Source organism: Phoca vitulina, unplaced genomic scaffold (assembly GCF_004348235.1).
Source record: "Phoca vitulina isolate PV1807 unplaced genomic scaffold, GSC_HSeal_1.0 scaffold34, whole genome shotgun sequence".
In the NCBI taxonomy this organism is placed as follows: Eukaryota; Metazoa; Chordata; class Mammalia; order Carnivora; family Phocidae; genus Phoca; species Phoca vitulina.
In genome coordinates, this window is record NW_022589737.1 from 9,511,459 (window position 1) to 9,533,196 (window position 21,738).

General features: G+C 41.1%; 1 protein-coding gene across 1 annotated transcript in view; it reads left to right on the top strand.

Annotated features, from left to right (window-relative positions):
* Positions 1 to 13,604: 13,604 nt before the first annotated feature.
* Positions 13,605 to 21,738, top strand: part of LOC116645799 (beta-galactosidase-1-like protein 2) — a 68,414-nt gene continuing 60,280 nt past the window's right edge. The window contains exons 1-2 of the mRNA XM_032426211.1: positions 13,605 to 13,747; positions 13,893 to 14,090. Of these exons, the coding sequence (XP_032282102.1) occupies positions 13,656 to 13,747; positions 13,893 to 14,090 (290 nt within the window). The 5' untranslated portion in view covers positions 13,605 to 13,655. The remainder of the gene's footprint in view (positions 13,748 to 13,892; positions 14,091 to 21,738) is intronic.

The following is a 21,738-nucleotide window of genomic DNA, read 5'->3' on the forward strand; positions in this document are numbered from 1 at the left end:
AAAAATAGAACTACCCTATGATCCAGCAATTGCACTACTAGGTATTTACCAAAAGAATACAAATATACTAATTCAAAGGGATACATGCACCCCAATGTTTATAGCAGCTATTTTCTACAATAGCCAAATTATAGAAAGAGCCCAAATATCCATTGACTGATGAATAGGTAAAGAAGTGGTATATTATATACAGTGAAATACGACTCAGCCATAAAAAAGAATGAAATCTTGCTGTTTGCAATGATGTGGATGGAGCTTGAGAGTATTATGCCAAGTGAAATAAATCAGTCAGAGAAAGACATACTATATGATTTTGCTCATATGTGCAATTTAAGAAACAAAACAAGTGATCATAGGGGAAAAAAGAGAGAGAGAGAGGCAAGCCAAGATACAGATTCTTAACTATAGCAAACAAACTGAACAAATATTTGCTCAATGTGTAGGAGTTTTTCAACTAGTTTGGGGGTTTCTTTTCAGAGGAAATTGTTCCATATGTACCTGTAGATTTTGTACGTCCATAGGAGGAAGTGAGTTCAGGGTCTTTCTATGTTGTCATCTTGGACCAAAGCCACCATTCTTCATTTTGTAAAGGCGTTCACTTACATGGCACCTTCTTATGAAGCTTTCTTTGGCTACCCTATCTGAGATAGTGTCTTCCATATACAAACTCCCTATCTTTCCCTTATCTTTCCCTATAGTGCTCACCATCAAACATAGTATAAGTTTTACATATTTATCTTTTCTGTTATCTACCATGTCAAAATATAAACTCTATGAGGGCAAGATTTTATTGGTTTATTATTTTCCTTTGTTTTGTTACCTGCACCCTGAATTGTGCTTGGAATACTGTAGGTTCTCAATAAATATTCATTATTCAGTGAATAAATAAAAATTAAAGCATGGTGTTATGCAGACAGAAAAATTCTGTATTTTTTTTTTTTTTAGGACCAGAAAATGGATCTCAAACATTTAAATACCATATGCTTAAGTGAGGTGATCTAATTACAACTTGATGAACTTGGTAAAATGATTCTAAAATTCATCTGGAATAATAAATGAATAATCAGGAAGTCTCATTAAATAGAAGAACAAAGACATGGACTTGAGCTATGTAATATGTTTGCTGAATTGTTTAAGAATATTCAGATCTGCTGGGGCACCTGGGTGGCTCAGTTGTTAAGTGTCTGCCTTCAGCTCAGGTCATGATCCTGGAGTCCTGGGATCGAGCCCCGCATCGGGCTCCCTGCTCGGCGGGAAGCCTGCTTCTCCCTCTCCCACTCCCCCTGCTTGTGTTCCTTCTCTCACTGTGTCTCTCTCTATCAAATAAATAAAATCTTTAAAAAAAAAAAAAGAATATTCAGATCTGCTATAGAAACCTAAACAAATAGAAAGAATAAAACTCAAAGATGTGTGAAGCATAGATAAATTAGTCAGCTGTGAAACTTGTTAGATGAAGTAGGTAGATCATATGTGTATGAACATAGACAGGGCTGGAAGGACCAAACAGAAAATTAAATATTTATGACACTCTGAGGAATGCCTCCTTAAATTTTGCACTCTATATACTCCACTCTAATCAAACCCTGTACATAAGTCTGAATGTTCATAAGTTAAATGTATATGAAGCATATGAGGCCCTCAAAATTCGTGAGGTCCTAATTCCCTCTCCCATTGGTAATATTTATTCTGGCTTTAAGGATCTTCTACTCAAGAAACATTGATAAGGGGAGGAGTTAAGATGGGGGAGGAGTAGGGGGACCTTAAGTTTGCCTCCTCCTTCAAATACAACTAGATAGTTATCAAATCATTCTGAACACTCAAGAAATCAATTAGAGGTCTGAGAAAACATATGCTGCAAGTCTACAAGCAGAAAAGGGACTGTATTTGGAAGGTAGGAGTTGAAGAGATTTGAATTTGGTGTGATATAGCTGAGGATATGGCAACAGGGAGGGAACCTGCTTAAGGAGGCTACCACAAGGCATTATAAGCAGTGGAGTGCAAAATTGGAACTTTTAGAAGTCTGCTATAGTGGGAGGACCTGCCTGGCTTAAAGATGCTCAGGTGGTGAAGCAGGGTGGAATCCCAGGTGTAACGGTAGTCTGCAGATCCCCGGATTTCAAGAAGAAAGGCTGGCGCATAAGTGGGGCACTGTTCCCAGGCATAGGAGCAGGGAAGCCAGCTGAGAACAGTGAGTATAGGTGTGGGCTTTCTGCTCTATGTTGTCATAAACTGTGAACCACAGCATGGCCATGTGATCGCGTTCCTGGGGTAGGTCCAGCAAAAAAACAGAAGTGTGGGAAGACCCCCCTAACTCCAGGGGAACAGCACAGGTCTGCTCCATGGGAGTCCCTAAAATTTGGAGTTATGAAACTCAGTCATGTGCTTGAGATAAAAACAGACACAGGCCAGGTGAACACAAGAGTTCTGACAGAAACTGGGGAGACAAGGATGATTGATTGCTCTTCTGTGAAGGCTCACTGAAGAGTGGTGGGGGCACAAACTTTCAGCTTCTGGGCTAGAGAGTCGGGAACTGCCATATTAATTGCGCGCATCATCACTGAAAGCCTTCAGGGAGCAAAACAGTGCCACCTAGTGGAGTCCGGAGACATTACACTGACCACTGTGCCTCCCTGCGCACTGAAGGCGCGTTTCCACGTCAGTAAGTCTGTTTGAAAATCAGCACAACAGTCCCCTCCCCCAGAAGACCAGCACAAACCACTTGCTGCCACCAAGTTTACTGATCATAAAGGGTTGCAAAGCTTCAGCTCTTGGGGAAGAGTTTACAGCATTCCTTGTATTTTTATTCTTTAGTCTTAGTATTTTTTCAGTTATTTTCTTATTTCAATTTTTAAAACCTTTTTTAATTTTAATTTTAATATATATTTTATTTTTTCTTTCCTTTCATTGTATTTTAATATATATATTTTCTTTCTTATTTTGGGATCTAGTTTTTTTTTTAAAAAGCAGATCAAAACACACCCAGGATCTAGGGTTTTTTTGTTTTTTTCTGTTGTGGTTATTGTTGTTCTTTTTTTCTTAATTTCTTCTTTTCTTTTCTGGACAAAATGATGAGGAATTTCAGCCCAAAAGAAAGAACAGGAGGTAGTACTCACAACCAGGAATTTAATCAATATGGATATGAGTAAGATGTCTAAACTAGAATTAAAAAAAAAAAAGATTATAAAGATACTAGCTGGGCTTGAAAAAAGCATAGAAGACACTAGAGAATCTCTTACTGTAGAGATAAAAGAACTAACATCTAGTCAGGCCAAATTAAAAATGCTGTAACTGGGATGTAGTCCCAAGTGGAGACCATATAAATGCGGATGAATGAAACAGAAGAGTGAATCAGTGATACAGAAGATAAAATTATGGAAAATAATGAAGCTGAAAAGAAGAGGGAAAGAAAATTATTAGATCATGAAAGTAGACTTAGGGAACTCAGTGATTGCATAAAGCAAAGTAATATCCATATTATAGGACTCCCAGAAGAAGAGGAGTGGGCAAAAGGGGCAGCAGGTTTATTTGAACAAATTCCTTCCCCTGATCTGGGGAAGGAAACAGGTATTCAAGTCCAGGAGGCACAGAAAACTCCCCTTAAAATCAACAAAAATAGGTCCACACCTTGACATATTATAGTGAAACTTGTAAATTACAAAGATAAAGAGAAAATCCTAAAAGCAGCTAGAGATAAGAAGTCATTAAACTACAAGGGTAGATGTATAAGGCTGGCAGCAGACCTGTCCACAGAGACCTGGTAGTCAAGAAAGGACTAGCATGATATATTCAATGTGCTAAATGGGAAAAATATGCAGCCAAGAATATTTTTTCCAGCAAGGCTGTCATTCAGAATAGGAGAGACAAAGAGTTTCCAAAACAAACAAAAACTAAAGGAATTCATGACCACTAAACCATCCCTGCAAGAAATATTAAAGGGGAAGCTTTGAATGCAAAGAGAGACCAAAAGTAACAAAGACCAGAAAGGAATAAGAACAGAGCCTTTACAGGTAATACAATGGCACTAAATTCATATCTTTAAATAATTACTGTGAATGTAACTGGAGTAAATACTCCAATCAACAGACATAGGGTATCAGAATGGATAAAAAAACAAGACCCATCGATATGCTGCTTCCAAGAGACTCATTTTATTTTTTCTAAGATTTTATTTATTTATTTGACAGAGAGAGAGAGAGACAGCGAGAGAGGGAACACAAGCAGGGGGAGTGAGAGAAGGAGAAGCAGGCCTCCCACGGAGCAGGGAGCCTGATGTGGGGCTCGATCCCAGGACCCTGGGATCATGACCTGAGCCGAAGGCAGACGCTTAATGACTGAGCCACCCAGGCACCCCCCAACAGACTCATTTTAGACCCAAAGTCACCTCCAGATTGAAAGTGGGGGAGTGGAGAAACATTTATCATGCTAATGGACATCAAAAGAAAGCTGGAGTAGCCATCCTTATCAGACAAACTAGATTTTATTTTATTTTTTTAAAGATTATTTATTTATTTATTTATTTGAGAGAGAGTGTGCATGCACAGAGGGAGAGGGAGAGGGAGAATCAGACTCCCCATTGAGCAGAGAGCCCAATGTGGGGTTTGATCCCAGGACCCTGAGATCATGACCTGAGCTGAAGGCAGATGCTTAACCAACTGAGCCACCCAGGTGCCCCCAGAGAAACTATATTTTAAGCCAAAAACTGTAATAAGAGTTGAGGAAGGACACTATATCATAATAAAGGGGTCTATCCAAAAAGAAGATCTAACAATTATAAATATTTATGCCCCCAACTTGGGAGCACCCAAATTTATAAATCAACTAATAATAAAAATAAAGAAATGCATTAATAATAATACAGTGATAGTAGGGGACTTTCACACCCCACTCACAGCAATGGACAGGTCATCTAAGCAGAAGATCAACAAGGAAACAGTCGCTTTGAATGACACACTGGACCAGACAGACTTCACAGATATATTCGGAGCATTTCATCCTAAAATAGCAGAATACACATTCTCCTTGAGTGCACATGGAACATTCTCCAGAATACATCACATACCAGGTCACCAATTAGACCTCAATAAGTACAAAAAATTGAGATCATACCATGCATATTTTCAGACCACAATTGTATGAAACTTGAAGTCAAGTACAAGAAAAAAATTGGAACGACCACAAATGCATGGAGGTTAAAGAACATCCTACTAAAGAATGAATGAGTCAACCAGGAAATTAAGGAAGAATTAAAAAATTACATGGAAGCAAATGAAAATGAAAACAAGACTGTTCAGAACCTTTGGGATGCTGCAAAGGCTGTCCTAAGAGGGAAGTATATAGGAATACAGGCCTTCCCCAAGAAGCAAGAAAAGTCTCAAATACACAACCTAACCTTACACCTAGAGGAGCTAGAAAAAGAACAACAAATAAAACCTAAATCCAGCAGGAGACAAGGAATAAAGATTAGAACAGAAATCAATGAAATAGAAATTAAAAAACAAACGAACAGTAGAACAGATCAACAATGTAAGGGCTGGTTCTTTGAAAGAATTAACAAGACTGATAAACCCCTAGCCAGACTTACCAAAAGAGAAGAGAAAGGAACCAAATAAATAAAATAATGAATGAAAGAGGAGAGATCACAACCAACACCACAAAAATACAAACAATTGTAGGAGAATATTATGAGCAATTATATGCCAACAAATTAGGAAATCTGGAAGAAATGAATAAATTCCTAGAAATATATAAGCTACCAAAATTGAAATAGGAAGAAATAGAAAACCTGAACAGACCCATAACCAGCAAAGAAATTAAATCAGTAATCAAAAATCTCCTAACAGAAATGGGAACTCTCCTACACTGTTGGTGGGAATGCAAGGTGGTGCAGCCACTCTGGAAAACAGTATGGAGCTTCCTCAAAAAGTTGAAAATAGAGTTACCCTATGACTCAGCAATTGCACTACTGGGTATTTACTCCAAAGATACAAATGTAGTAATCCGAAGGGGCACCTGCACCCCAATGTTCATAGCAACAATGTCCACAATAGCCAAACTGTGGAAAGAGCCTAGATGTCCATCAACAGATGAATGGATAAAGAAGATGTGGTGTATATATATATACAATGGAATATTACACAACCATCAAAAAAAAAATGAAATCTTGCCATTTGTAATGACATGGATGGAACTAGAAGGTATTATGCAAAGTGAAATAAGTCAATCAGAGAAAGACAAGTATCATATGATCTCAGTGATATGAGGAATCTGAGAAACAAATTCCTCCATTTTTGTTGTCTGATTGCTGAGGCTAGGACTTCCAATACTATGTTGAACAATAGTGGTAAGAGTGGACATCTCTGTTGTGTTCTTGATCTTAGGGGAAAACCTCTCAATTTTTCCCCATTGAAGATGATATTAGCTGTGTCTTTCATACATGGCTTTTATGATGATAAGTTAAGCTATCATTGCAAATTGGATCTGGTTAGACAAAGCAATGGAATAAAATACAGAATCCAAAAACAGACACAAGGATATATTATAATTTAGTATATGATGAAGATCTTCTCAAATTGGTGAGGGAAAAATTATATTTGAGAGTAATCTGCTAGTCATTTGAAAAAATGAAAGATTAATTCATATTGCAAACTTATATTAAAGTAAATATTTGATGAACTAAAGAATTAAATGAAAAAATAAACTACAGAAACATTAAAAGAAAGTGTAGGCTCATGGAGTAATCTACAGAATTACGGAAATACCAACATATTTAGATCCAGGCAAGACTGTAATAAAGCTACACTCAATATCAAGTGCATAGATAATTGATATATCAATCCACACAAGGAATAATACATGTTTTGTGGGAACACATACAAATCAAAGAAAATACAAAAACAAAAAAAACCACACAAACACAAAAAACAAAAAACCAGAATGACTGACCATAGACAGTGCAGGAAAATTAAAGCAAGGAATGGGGTGCTGAAAATGTCTATTAAAATTAAAAGGAAAATACATATCTAAATAATAAATCTAAAAATTATTTAAATATAGTTATTTTAGTTTAATTTTTAAATATCTTTTTAACTTTCAGTAAATCTTTTTAAAATAAAAATTATTTGTAATTATAGTGTTTAATATCTGTTTGCCAATGTAAATAATCAGTATTACCCTTCACATATGTTATGTCTAGGTCAATAAATATACAAATATAAGGGTAATGTGAATTGTTTAATAATATATAATGCTCCTCAATTGCCATGTGCCACAGTTGTAAATATCACATGGAACCATGAATGAAACATAAAGAAAAGCCAGTAAATGGGTGCTCAGCATTACCAGAATAACTTCATTATGTAAGCATCTTGTGCAGTTATTATACTTGGTGGAAGGATTGAACAAGGTAACTTGTTTTCTTCTTTTATCTAAGCACTTCTACCATTCATATTCTCCTACACATTGCAACAGCCCATTCACAGCCCTTCAGGATAGCAGATACAGTCATCTTTTGTTTTGAAAACAAATAACAACATGTGAAGTGTTTCTATGGAACCTGAAAGGTGTTAGCTGAGAGAGTGATGTTTAGAGTTTAGGGCTTATGGGTTATGTTTACCAGCAATGAGCCCTGGATCTTAAGATACAAAGCATCGACATACTCTTTAAAATGCGTATATATATGTAATATATAATGTATTATATATATGTATGTATATGTGTATATATATTATGTAGGGTTATTCTATATATAAATATAGAATTGCCCATGACAGAAAACCCTACTGCATGCTAAGTAAGTTTGGTTTTATGAACTTTCACCTCATCAGCTCAGGGCAGAGGAAAGAGAAAGATTGGTTTGTTACCAAAGAATGAGGCTTGGCAAAGTAGGAATGTATGAGGTTAAGGAAATAATAATTTCTGACAAGAAAGAAGGCATATATTTGAGATAGCAGAACACAGTGTGAAGCCAGAAGGAGTGTGATAAACTGCAGAAAAAGAGACTAGCCTGTCAGCAGGGAACCCCACTTCCTGTCCTCGGTTCTTGAATTCGGCCCAGAAAGAATTCAGAGCCAAACTCTCAGTAAGCGAGCGTTTACTAGCAGCCAAAACAAAAGGACACTTGAAAAGAAAGGAAGGTGGAGCAGGCTATGAGACCGACAGAGAGAGACACAGAGACAGAGTGAGAGAGAGAGAGCGCAGGAGCCCCAAAATGTTGGCACTTCCACCTTTTTAGCTACAGTTTCTTTCCTGTTCCTTTGGTCCCACCCTTCCCTCCACCCTGTTTCTGTATTTAGTCTCCTTGGGGAGACTTCCCATCATACCTTGTGAAACCGGGGGTAGGAGGGTGAGGAGTACAGTGAGTGAGTGTGTGTGTGTGTGTGAAACTGCAATGTAAATGTATTATAAAGAAGCCCTGGGTCCTTGGAGGACAGTGGGTACAGGGAGTGTGCATCTGCATTTCTCTCAGGGATTTCTCCAGCTATTTGTGCTCTGCAGGTAGTTGGTGGGTTCCGGCTTTTTCAACATTTGGAAAAACCCCTTCCCTGTTCATGTCTGGCTAACTGCCTACTCTATCAAGAAGACTGAAAATTCAAAGATTGGTGAAGAACAAGTTTGGGAGATACACTGAAAAAATGAGTGTAGCCAGAAAGCAGAATTTTAGAATCTTACTTCTTGGTGATGAAATATATTTTATTGCAAATGAAGTTATGTAATTTGGTAGGTAAAACAGTGTGGGGAATGATATGAAAATGTTGGGTTTCGGGAGCAAATGGTCCAGAAAGAATTCTTGAGGTGTCTTTGGTGCAAAAAAGGTGGTTTTATTGAAGCATGGGGACAGATCCTTGGGCAGAAGGAGCTTAACTGGAGTTATGAGGAGTGGCTGATTATATACTTTCAAGATGGGAGGGGCTTAGGGATAGCATAAATCTCTAAGGAATTTGGAAGCAAGTTTCCAGGACCTTGAGGGGCTAGCTAGCTATTGTTAGGAAAGGTCATTTACTACTGTCTAATAAAATCTTAGTCATGAGACCCTTCAGGTGTATATTGGTGGATCATACTCTTGGGAATGATTGTCAACATATATCTTCGGGGGTAGGGATAAAAGAAGTTTCCAAAGGAATTTTTATGTGTTAAAGTAGACTTACAGGATCCTTGGGGTGGGGAGGGTTCGGGCTAAGATTCCCTTTTGCCCTTAGCAAAGTATTAACATCAAGGGGCACCTGGGTGGCTCAATCAGTTAAGCATCTGCCTTTGGCTCAGTCCTGGGATCATCCCACATGGGGCTCCCTGCTCAGCGGGGAGCCTGCTTCTCCCTCTCCCTCTGTTGCTCCCTCTGCTTGTGCTCTCTCTGTCAAATAAATAAAATCTTTAAAAAAAAAGTATTAACATCGAGGCAGTTGAGTCCCTAGAGGAAGGTCGTTCTGCCTGTTTCAAGGACTTGCAGGCCACTTGTGGTGTCTCTTTTCAGTTTCAGATAAATTTGCTATAAAAAGAAGAGTTTAACTACTCTAGTAGCTTGGATCTGGATTATGTATAGATCCAGCTGAGGTTTTTTTTAAAATTTAAATTCAATTAGCCAAAATATAGTACATCATTAGTTTCAGACGTAGAGCTCAGTTGCATATAACACCCAGTGCTCATCACATCTCAAGCCCTCCTTAATTGCCCATGACCCAGTTACCCCATCCCCCCACCCACATTCCCTCCAGCAACCCTCAGTTTGCTTCCCAGAGTTAAGAGTCTCTCATAGTTTGTCTCCTTCTCTGATTTCTTCCCAGTTTTCCATCCCTTCCCCATGATCCTCTGTGCTGTTTCTTATATTCCACATATGAGTGAAACTATATAATTGTCTTTCTCTGACTGACTTATTTCACTTAGCATAATACCCTCCAATTCCATCCACGTCGATGTAATGGTAAATATTCATCCTTTCTGATGGCTGAGTAATATTCCACTCGGTGTGTGTGTGTATATATACCACATCTTCAAAGCAGGAAAGAATATCCAATGGAAAAAAGTCTCTTCAACAAATGGTGTTGGGAAAATTGGACAGCCACACGTAGAAGAATGAAACTGGACCATTTTCTTACACCATACACAAAGATAAATTCAAAATGGATCAAAGACTTTTCAAGCATAGCTAATCAAATATCCTTGAGTCATTGGGGAAAACGATGATTTGTGTTCTCTTCTCTCCTTTCCTAACTCTTGTCTGTGTTTATGTGAAATTTGTGGCCTTTCAGATGGGCATTTTAGATTTGATGTTAGTTATTATTTTTTTTTTTTGTGCTGGAAAATGTTGAGGGCTATTAACATATATTCAGTTAACATGTTTTGTAATCAGCATTTATGTGCTGAAGTGATGTTATGAAATTTTATGGAATATAAATACATGAAACAAGAAAAAAAAAACAAAATGGATCAAAGACCTAAATATGAGACAGGAATCCATCAAAATCCTACAGGAGAACATAGGCAGCAAACTCTTTGAACTCGGTCGCAGGAACTTCTTGCTAGGCACGTCCCCAAAGGCAAAGGAAACAAAAGCAAAAATGAACTCTTGGGACTTCATCAAGATAAAAAGCTTCTGCACAGCAAAGAAAACAGCCAACAAAACTAAAAGACAACCTATGGAATGGGAGAAGATATTTGCCAATGACATATCAGATAAAAGGCTAGTATCCAAGATCTATAAAAAACTTATCAAACTCAACACCCAAAAAAACAAATAATCCAGTTAAGAAATGGGCAGAAGACATGACAGACATTTCTCCAAAGACATACAAATGACCAACAGACACATGAAAAAATGTTCAAATCACTGGGCATCGAGAAATACAAATCAAAACCACACTGAGATGCCACCATACACCAGTCAGAATGGCTAAAATTAACAAGTCAGGAAAGGACAAATGTTGGTGAGGATGTGGAGAAAGGGGAACCTTCTTACACTCTTCGTGGGAATGTAAGCTGGTACAGCCACTCTGGAAAACAGTATGGAGGTTCCTCAAGAAGTTGAAAATAAAGCTACCCTTAGACCCAGCGATTGTGCTACTAGGTATTTACCCTAAAGTTACAAATGTAGTGATCGGAAGGGACACCTGCACCCCAATGTTTATAGTAGCAATATCCACAACAGCTGAGACTTGATCTCCCATCCAGAGGGAGCCTGGTTGCTCACCCCAAAAGCTGAAAAAAGGGCCAGCTGCGTTGGTGAAATTAATTTAGACGCCTCTCCACCTCTACTTCCTTCCCCCCACCCACATTGGCTCAGGTGTCCTCTCAGGGCTCTCCTGTGGAGACAAGGGCGAGCGGGGAGAAGTTGTAGACTGGTAGTCCCCGACTTCAGGGTGCATTAGAATTGCCTGCTCAAACACGGAATGCGGGCCCCAGTTTCAGATTCTGTAAGTCCAAAACCGGACAGCGCATCTGCGTGTTGATAAGGTTCACCTACGCCGCACTTTGTGGGCCACTGCTCCCAGGCTGAGTTAAGTTACTAGCTGTAGGGCACGTAGGGTAAAGGAAACTGGTCCTCCTCCTCCAGGATGTAGATTGGCCTTGCTAGGCATTCCCTACAGGGGGAAATGGATAGTCCCTTTCTGTGTCCTCAGCACCTCGCACCGCGGGGGCTGCGGTTTGTGAACACGTGCTGAAGCGACCCAGAGCGAGGAGCTGTGGTCGCTGCGGAGAGGACACCCCTGCCCCCAACCCGGACCCTCGGGGGATGAATCCCCTGCTGTGGCCCGGCGAGTGGGCCAGTGGCTCTGCTGCGCCGGCTTCCCCCGCGCAGCGCGGGGCCTGGGAAGGACGCCTGAGTGGGTCCCAGCGAAAGTAGAAGGCCGGAGGGGAAGGCGGCCCCCAGTCAGTTCTCGCGGTTAGCCGCGCAGGACCGCGGGGAACGGATGGCAAGCTGTCCGCACTCCACTGACGGCGCTCCACAACTATTAGCTGTCACGACCGATGCCAGAGCCAGCCTCTGGCTGACCAGAGGGGCAGAGAGGGCCAGCTGAGCTCACTGCAACGCCCGCACTCCGCTCTGCAGTGCCCGGGCTGCGGCCCCACAGGGGCCTGGCGGGACTGCGAGTCTGCCCACGGGGTGGGCGTGGGGGCGGATCAGCGGAGGGGAGGGAGGGTACTGCGGGAAGGATGCGCTTGGCTGGCGGTGGAGGCCATTTTGCTGCGGGGGGGGGGGGGCGGGTGTGGGGGAGGATCTGCCCCAGGCGGGTGGGGAGCAGGTCAGCGGAGACTGGGGCCCGTCGGGGGGCGGGGTGGTCCCCGGGGGTGGGGGCGGGCCAGTCTGCGGTGGGGGGAGGGCTCGGGGAGGTGGGAGGTTTTCTCCGGCCGAGGCTATCTGGGGCGGAGCACGGAGCTGGTTTGTTCCCGCTCTGTCCCCCGCCTGGCGGCTGCTACCGACCTACCGCTGCGAAGTGGGCGGAGGATCTGTCGGGCGCAGGGTAAGGTGGGCTCTGGCCCGGGCGCCCACCGGAGCGCCCACGCCCGCAACAGCCTCGGGACCTCCCCGCCCCTCCCGCACTGTGGCTTCTCGCAGCTCTGGGCCCACCCGGCAGCCCCGAACCGCGTCAACCCAGACGGCCCCTCGGGTTTCCTCACTTTCTGGAATTTATTTCTAGGCCCTCCGTTCAGGTTCCCTCGAGGTTCCGCTTTGTCCCTTCTGTCTTCTCCCCGGAAATCTCTGAGCGTCCTCTGATCTCAGTCGGTCTCCCGGACTCTTGACGCCCACCGTGAGGAGCTGAGTGGTGCCCAGGGGGTCTGCCTTCTCTAATCCCAGGGCCCCATTCTGTTTTCCATCCTATTTCCCTACAGAAAACTGTTGCTTTCTACCCTCCCACCTCTGCCTAAGGGAATACTCTTGAAGCCCATGGTTAAGCTGAAGCTTATGAGGCGACGCAGGTGTTTTATTGATTCTGGCAACTCCTGTATTTGTTCAGAAAACAGGAGCTGAGCTCTTGCTGCGATTCAGGGCCTGCTCTGGGTAGTGAGGACACAGCCACGCCCCGTGCAGAGTGCTTCCCCCTCCTAGAAGCTAGGCAGCACCCAGACGGTGCTAGGCCCCACTGCTTCTGCCTACCTCGGACTCAGAACTTTTGATACATGAAGGAAAGAGCATTTACCCCCCGGTGAGCAGCATAAAGAAGATCACTGGCCACACAAACGCTGAGTGTGTCCTGGGAGCTAATTAGATGACATCCTACAGTAGCAGAGAAATAGAAAATTGGGTTGGGGATAGAAATTGGGACCCTGCTACAGAGAAAGTCCCTCTACATTCCAGCGAGTGTTCTCTGCTAAGCAGCAAATTATTAGGGTTCACTCCTTAGTAGTAGAAGGTCTCCCACAAATTTCCCAGAGGTTATCTTCTCTTCCGTGAAACTTACTGGACTGAGGCTCGATCTTCTCTAAAATGTAACTGGACGAAAATCCAGTTACTATCAGGAGGCTCTTCGTTGCAGCTGCCCTCCCTCCAGTCTGTCGTGAGTCCAGGTGGTGCAGAAGCCAAGGGACAGCCATGCAGAATCCTGCCTTCCAGTGAGGCCATGTCTGTGCTCCTCACCCACCTCCACAGGCAAGACCTCACTCAGCTCCCACCTCCTTCTCTGCCTCCAGGGTGTCTGACTTCAGTTCTATCCTCTCTGTTTAGCATGCTGACCTTCTTATTGAGACCTGTGGGCATCCTGTACCTGTCTTCAGGGTTACTGGTAATAGCTCAATTTGGAGGAGACTTCTCACCCAGGTATGTTTGGAAAGGGTTGGGAACTTTCTGTTTGCACTGGAGGAGAGCCTAGGGCCCCTGAAGGAAAGGCCTTTCTGATTTGCCCAAACCGTGTGCCACATGGGTTACATCTTTAGGACTTCACACATCTCCTTTGTCCTTGCAGGATGAATCAAGTTTTCTTGACTCCCTCCCACATGGTGAATCGCAATGTGGGTCTGCAAGTTGAAGGCTCAAGCTTCACACTAGATGGCTCTCCTTTCCTGATCATAGCAGGTACTATTCACTATTTCCGGGTGCCCAGGGAGTACTGGAGGGACCGCTTGCTGAAGCTGAAGGCCTGTGGCTTCAACACCCTTACCACGTGAGTGCTGGCACCTAAGTAATTAGTTCAAGAATTTATAGTCTGAATTTCTAGCTCTGAGACTTTATTAGACCAGTCTAAAGGTTGACCCTTTTAGTATTTTCTTCATTGTTCTTAGGATGTCCGAGTCTCCACTTGATATCTCCAGAATATCCATCCTGTGGATGGATAGAGCCTGCACTGAGGGCTTTGAAAGGCCTCCCTCTAAACAGGGTCACGGTGGCCTGCATGCAGAAGTCTAACTTTCAGAGGCAGTGGCCAGTACAGATGGATGTAGGTCACTGGTCCCTAACTACTCTCCTCCTTGGATATCCTCACTTGCCATACGAGTCATAGCCCCAGTGATGAGTCCTAGGAGAGAATACTGTTCTAGAAGATTTTGTCTTTGAAGATAGGTTTCATTGAGAGCCAGGCCTGGCAAGTAATAAAATTATCCTCATTCTACAAGCTGAAATTAACAAAAATTAGTAATTTCTTTCTAGGCTTCAAAGCTTGGAAACTGCTTATCCATTACTGTTTTGATATCAGTTTTAGCTGTGTTCTCTTTTTGAGTGGTTGGGGTTTTTTTTGTTTTTTGTTTTTTGTTTTAAGATTTTATTTATTTATTTGACAGAGAGATAGAGAGAGAACACAAGGAGGCAGAGTGGCAGGCAGAGGGAGAGGGAGAAGCAGGCTCTCCACTGAGCAGGGAGCCGGACGTGGGGCTCGATCCCAGGACCCCAGAATCATGACCCGAGCAGAAGGCAGTCGCTTAACTGACTGAGCCACCCAGGCACCCCTGAGTGGTTGGTTTTTAAAATGTAGGTTTAGAAGAAAAAATATTTAATTGGAATTTGATTTGGTGAATGATGGGAGTGATATTTAAAAGCATTTGCCCTCTAAACTGTCATAATGCCTTTTATACATCACATTATTCCCCCTTTTTTTTCTTATTATTTTTTTCCTTAATATAGCAGTGATTCACACACATTGAAATTTTATAAACTATTAAAAATTTAAACACGGTTGTAGTCTAAATAAGACAGGCACATTTTTGTTTGTTTTTAGCACTGTTGTTTAGAAAAGTAAAAAATGTCACCCTTATTTCATAACCTATAAGATAGTCTAAGTCTCTCAAAAAGGAAGAGAACATTGTCACAGAATGCAGGCAGCCTTATACATTGAACACATTTAGCATATAAAGACTGCATTGTCTTTTTAAAAAATTTTTATTTAAATTCAATTAGCCAACACATAGTACATCATTAGTTTCAGATGTAGTGTTCAATAATTCATCAGTTGCATATAACACCCAGTGCTCGTCACATCACATGCCCTCTTTAATGCCCATCACGCAGTTCCCTTATCCCCCCATCCACCTTCCCTTCCACAACCCTCAGTTTGTTTCCCACAGTTAAGAGTCTCTCATGGTTTTTCTTCCTGATTTCTTCCCATTCAGTTTTCCCTTCCTTCCCTTATGGTCCTCTGCACTGTTTCTTATATTCCACATATGAGTGAAACCATATGATAATTGTTTTTCTCTGATTTAATTATTTCACTTAGCATAATACCTCCAGTTCCATCCACATCGATGTAAATGGTAAATATCTATCCTTTCTGATGGCTAAGTAATATTCCATTGTATATATGAATCACATCTTCTTTATCCATTCATCTGTTGATGGACATCATGGCTCTTTCCACAGTTTGGCTATTGTGGACATTGCTGCTAGGAACATTGGGGTGCAGTTACCCCTTTGTTTCACTACATCTGTATCTTTGGGGTAAATACCCAGTAGTGCCATTGCTGGGTCATAGGGTAGCTCTATTTTTAACTTCTTGAGAACCTCCATGCTGTTTTCCAGAGTGGCTGTACCAGCTTGCATTCCCACCAACAGTGCAAGAGGGTCCCTCACCAACATTTGTTGTTTCCTGACTTGTTAATTTTAGCCATTCTGATTGGTGTAAGTTGGTATCTCATTGTGGTTTTGATTTGTATTTCCCTGATGCCAAGTGATGTGGAGCATTTTTCATGTGTCTGTTGGCCATTTGTATGTCTTCTTTGGAGAAATGTCTGTTCATGTCTTCTGCCCATTTCTTAACTGGATTATTTGTTTTTTTGGGTGTTGAGTTTGATAAGTTTTTTATAGATCTTGGATACTAGCCTTTTATCTGATATGTCATTGGCAAATATCTTCTCCCATTCCATAGGTTGTCTTTTAGTTTTGTTGGCTGTTTTCTTTGCTGTGCAGAAGCTTTTTATCTTGATGAAGTCCCAAGAGATCATTTTTGCTTTTGTTTCCTTTGCCTTTGGAGACGTGCCTAGCAAGAAGTTCCTGCGACCGAGTTCAAAGAGTTTGCTGCCTATGTTCTCCTCTAGAATTTTGATGGATTCCTGTCTCATATTTAGGTCTTTGATCCATTTTGAATTTATCTTTGTGTATGGTGTAAGAGAATGGCTCAATTTCATTGACTGCATTGTCTTTTAAAAAAAGAGTTATTAGATAAAAAAAAAAAAAGAGTTATTAGAAATGAATCAGCCAGAGTCTTGCAGGGACAGACCTAGAGTGTGACAAAATCAGATTTGCTGACTTTCAGCAAGGGAGTGAGTTCTAGAGGAGTGGTGGAGGAGGAGGAGAGACTTTGCAAGTTTAGGCCCCAGGTGAAGGATTCTAAAGGGAGTCGAAGGAAAGCAGGGACAACTTCTGGATTGCTTGTTGTTTCCAATGCAAGATTAGAAGAAGTAGGTGTAGCCAGGGTTGGCTACTGGCATGAGGTAAGGGTAGTTTAGCAATTAAGCCACCCTAGAAGTAAATGGGTACAGCAGAGAGGATCTGGGGGTGTCATCGGTGATAAAGCAATAGTCACTCAAAGAGATGACATTTTATAACTGCTACACTGCTTTGGGAGCAGCAGTGTCTCCTTTTAACTTTTCAGGTGGCTTTAATCTCTGTCTATCTCCCAGTCTGAAAATGGCAGGACTCGTTTTTCTTTTTCAATCAAGCTAATTTCCATTCTTGAAGTCTTGAACAGGTTTTCAGTCATTACAAATTTTCACTATGGATTCACAAAAACTTCACCTCAGTATCAGTAGATCTTGACCAGTGTTGGAGAATGCAATGATGAGTTTGATTTTCAGGCTATTATTGGTTACATTGTGTTATCTATTCATTCTTGTACTATAGTAACAGTTAACTTAATTATTTTATCTTTCTGTTTTAATTGTGCTTGTTTCCCCTTTTTCTAAATATGATAGCAGGTTTCTAGTTTTTTATTCTATTTTATTTTATTTAATTAATTTTTTTTTTAAGATTTTATTTATTTATTTGACAGAGAGAGACACTGTGAGAGAGGGAACACAAGCAGGGGGAGTGGGAGAGGGAGAAGCAGGCTTCCCGTGGAGCAGGGAGCCCGATGTGGGGCTCGATCCCAGGACCCTGGGACCATGACCTGAGCCGAAGGCAGACGCTTAATGACTGAGCCACCCATGCGCCCCTTTTTTATTCCATTTTAGTATCTGTTAAGCTAGGTTGCTTTCTCAGCCTTTTATTGCCTGTGTTAAAGAATTATTTGCTTTGGTATTCCTAAGCAATATTGTCTTCTTTTGGAATGATGGAGTGTCTATTTCCTTTCTTCTATTAGCTTGAGAGATATATACTCTTTTACTGGAAGCTCAAGGGTTTATAATATTCATATTTGATTTTTCAACAACTATTTCTTTCTTGTACTTTTACCCACTTTATAATGTAAAGACATTAGAATGCTTTGTCTCTAGTTATTTCTCTCTTAATTTCTATGCTATTGTTATGTATTTTAATTCTAAATAACAAGACTATTATTGTTGTTCTGGAAACTTTCTTTCTGCATGAAGAACACATTTTTAAATTTTCTGTAGTGTAGATTTGCTGGTGACAAAGTTCTCAGCTTTTGTTTATCTGAAATGTCTTAATTTTCCTTTTATTTGTGAGGAATGTTTTCACTGGTATAGAATTCTAGGTTGGCAGGTGTTTTAGCATTTTGAAGATAATGCCACTGCCTTCTGGTTTTCAGTCTCCATTGTAAAGTCAGCTCTCCGTTTAACTGATACTCTCTAGAGGGCCGTGTATCCTTTTCTGTAGTTGCTTTGAGGACTTGAAGGCTTTCCTTTGTTTTTTCTTTTCAAATAGATATTCTTTTTATTATTATTATTATTATGTTATGTTAATCACCACACATCATTAGTTTTTGATGTAGTGTTCCATGTTTCATTGTTTGCGTATAACACCCAGTGCTCCATGCAGAACGTGCCCTCTTTAATACCCATCACCAGGCTAACCCATCCCCCTACCCCCACCCCTCTAGAACCCTCAGTTTGTTTCTCAGAGTCCATCGTCTCACACGGTTCGTCTCCCCCTCCGATTTCCCCCCCTTCATTCTTCCCCTCCTGTTATCTTCTTCTTCTTCTTTTTTTTAACATATAATGTATTATTTGTTTCAGAGGTACAGGTCTGTGATTCAAGTCTTACACAATTCACAGCGCTCACCATAGCACATACCCCCCAATACCTATCACCCAGCCACCCCATCCCTCCCACCCCCCCACCACTCCAGCAACCCTCAGTTTGTTTCCTGAGATTAAAAATTCCTCATATCGGGGTGCCTGGGTGGCTCAGTCGTTAAGTGTCTGCCTTCGGCTGAGGTCATGATCCCGGGGTCCTGGGATCGAGCCCCGCGTTGGGCTCCCTGCTCTGCGGGGAGTCTGCTTCTCCCTCTCCCACTGCCCCTGCTTGTGTTCTCTTTCTGGCTGTCTCTCTCTGTCAAATAAATAAAATCTTTAAAAAAAAAAATTAAAAAAAAAATAAATAAAAAATAAAAATTCCTCACATCAGTGACGTCATATGATACATGTCTTTCTCTGATTGACTTATTTCACTCAGCATAATACCCTCCAGTTCCATCCAGGTCGTCGCAAATGGCAAGATTTCATTCCTTTTGATGGCTGCATAATATTCCATTGTATATATATACCACCTCTTCTTTATCCATTCATCTGTCGATGGACATCTAGGCTCTTTCCACAGTTTGGCTATTGTGGACATTGCTGCTATAAACATCGGGGTGCACGTACCCCTTTGGATCCCTACTTTTGTATCTTTGTGGTAAATACCTAGTAGTGCAATTGCTGGATCATGTGGTAGCTCTATTTTCAACTTTTTGAGGAACCTCCATACTATTTTCCAGAGTGGCTGCACCAGCTTGCGTTCCCACCAACAGTGTAGGAGGGTTTCCCTTTCTCCACATCCCCGCCAACATCTGTCGTTTCCTGACGTTAATTTTAGCCATTCTCACTGGTGTGAGGTGGTATCTCTTTGAGGTTTTGATTTGGATTTCCCTGATGCCGAGCGATGTTGAGCACTTTTTCATGTGTCTGTTGGCCATTTGGATGTCTTCTTTGGAAAAATGTCTGTTCATGTCTTCTGCCCATTTCTTGATTGATCATTTGTTCTTTGGGTGTTGAGTTTAAGAAGTTCTTTATAGATTTTGGATACTAGCCCTTTATCTGATATGTCATTTGCAAATATATTCTCCCATTCTGTTGGTTGTCTTTTGGTTTTGTTGACTGTTTCTTTTGCTGTGCAAAAGCTTCTTATCTTGATGAAGTCCCAATAGTTCATTTTTGCCCTTGCTTCCTTTGCCTTTGGCGATGTGTCTAGGAAGAAGTTGTTGTGGCTGAGGTCGAAGAAGTGGCTGCGTGTGTTCTCCTTTAGGATTTTGATGGACTCCTGTCTCACATTGAGGTCTTTCAACCATTTGGAGTCTATTTTTGTGTGTGGTGTAAGGAAATGGTCCAGTTTCATTCTTCTGCATGTGGCTGTCCAATTTTCCCAACACCATTTGTTGAAGAAACTGTCTGTTTTCCATTGGACATTCCTTCCTGCTTTATCGAAGATTAGTTGACCATAGAGTTGAGGGTCCATTTCTGGGCTCTCTATTCTGTGCCATTGATCTATGAGTCTGTTTTTGTGCCAGTACCATACTGTCTTGATGATGACAGGTTTGTAATAGGGCTTGAAGTCCGGAATTGTGATGCCGCCAGCTTTGCTTTTCTTTTTCAACATTCCTCTGGCTATTCGGGGTCTTTTCTGGTTCCATACAAATTATAGGATTATTTGTTCCATTACTTTGAAAGAAGTTGATGGTATTTTGATAGGGATTGCATTAAATGTGTAGATTGCTCTAGGTAGCATTGACATCTTCACAATATTTGTTCTTCCAACCCATGAGCATGGAACGTTTTTCCATTTCTTTGTGTCTTCCTCAATTTCTTTCATGAGTATTTTATAGTTTTCTGAGTACAGATATCTTTGCCTCTTTGGTTAGATTTATTCCTAGGTATCTTATGGTTTTGGGTGCAATTGTAAATGGGTTCGACTCCCTAATTTCTCTTTCTTCTGTCTTGTTGTTGGTGTATAGGAATGCCACTGATTTCTGTGCACTGATTTTATATCCTGCCACTTTACTGAATTCTTGTATGAGTTCTAGCAGTTTTGGGGTGGAATCTTTTGGGTTTTCCACATAAAGTATCATATCATCTGCAAACAGTGAGAGTTTCACTTTTTCTTGGACAATTTGGATGCCTTTGATTTCTTTTTGTTGTCTGATTGCTGTGGCTAAGACTTCTAATACTGTGTTAAATAGGAGTGGTGATAGTGGACATCCTGCAGTGTTCCTGACCTTAGAGGAAAAGCTCTCAGTTTTTCCCCATTGAAGATGATATTTGCTGTGGGTTTTTCATAGATGGCTTTTATGATATTGAGGTATGTACCCTCTATCCCTATACTCTGAAGAGTTTTGATCAAGAAGGGAATGCTGTACTTTGTCAAATGCTTTTTCTGCATCGATTGAGAGGATCATATGGTTCTTGTTCTTTCTTTTATTAATGTATTGTATCACATTGATTGATTTGCAGATGTTGAACCAAACTTGCAGCCCAGGGATAAATCCCACTTGGTTGTGGTGAATAATCCTTTTAATGTACTGTTGGATCCTATTGGCTAGCATTTTGGTGAGAATTTTGCATCCATGTTCATCAAGGATATTGGTCTGTAATTCTCCTTTTTGATGGGGTCTTTGTCTGGTTTGGGGATCAAGGTAATGGTGGCCTCATAAGACGAGTTTGGAAGTTTCCTTCCATTTCTATTTTCTGGAACAGTTTCAGAAGAATAGGTATTAATTCTTCTTGAAATGTTTGGTAGAATTCCCCTGGGAAGCCATCTGGCCCTGGGCTTTTGTTTTTTGGGAGATTTTTGATGACTGCTTCAATTTCCTTAGTGGTTATAGGTCTGTTCAGGTTTTCTGTTTCTTCCTGGTTCAGTTTTGGTAGTTGATATATCTCTAGGAATGCATCTATTATTTCTTCCAGATTATCTAATTTGCTGGCATATAGTTGCTCATAATATGTTCTTATAATTGTTTGTATTTCTTTGGTGTTGGTTGTGATCTCCCCTCTTTCGTTCATGATTTTGTTGATTTGGGTCATTTCTCTATTCTTTTTGATAAGTCTGTCTAGGGGTTTATCAATCTTGTTAATTCTTTCAAAGAACCAGCTCCTAGTTTTGTTGATCTGTTCTACTGTTCTTTTAGTTTCTATTTCATTGATTTCTGCTCTGATCTTTATTATTTCTCTTCT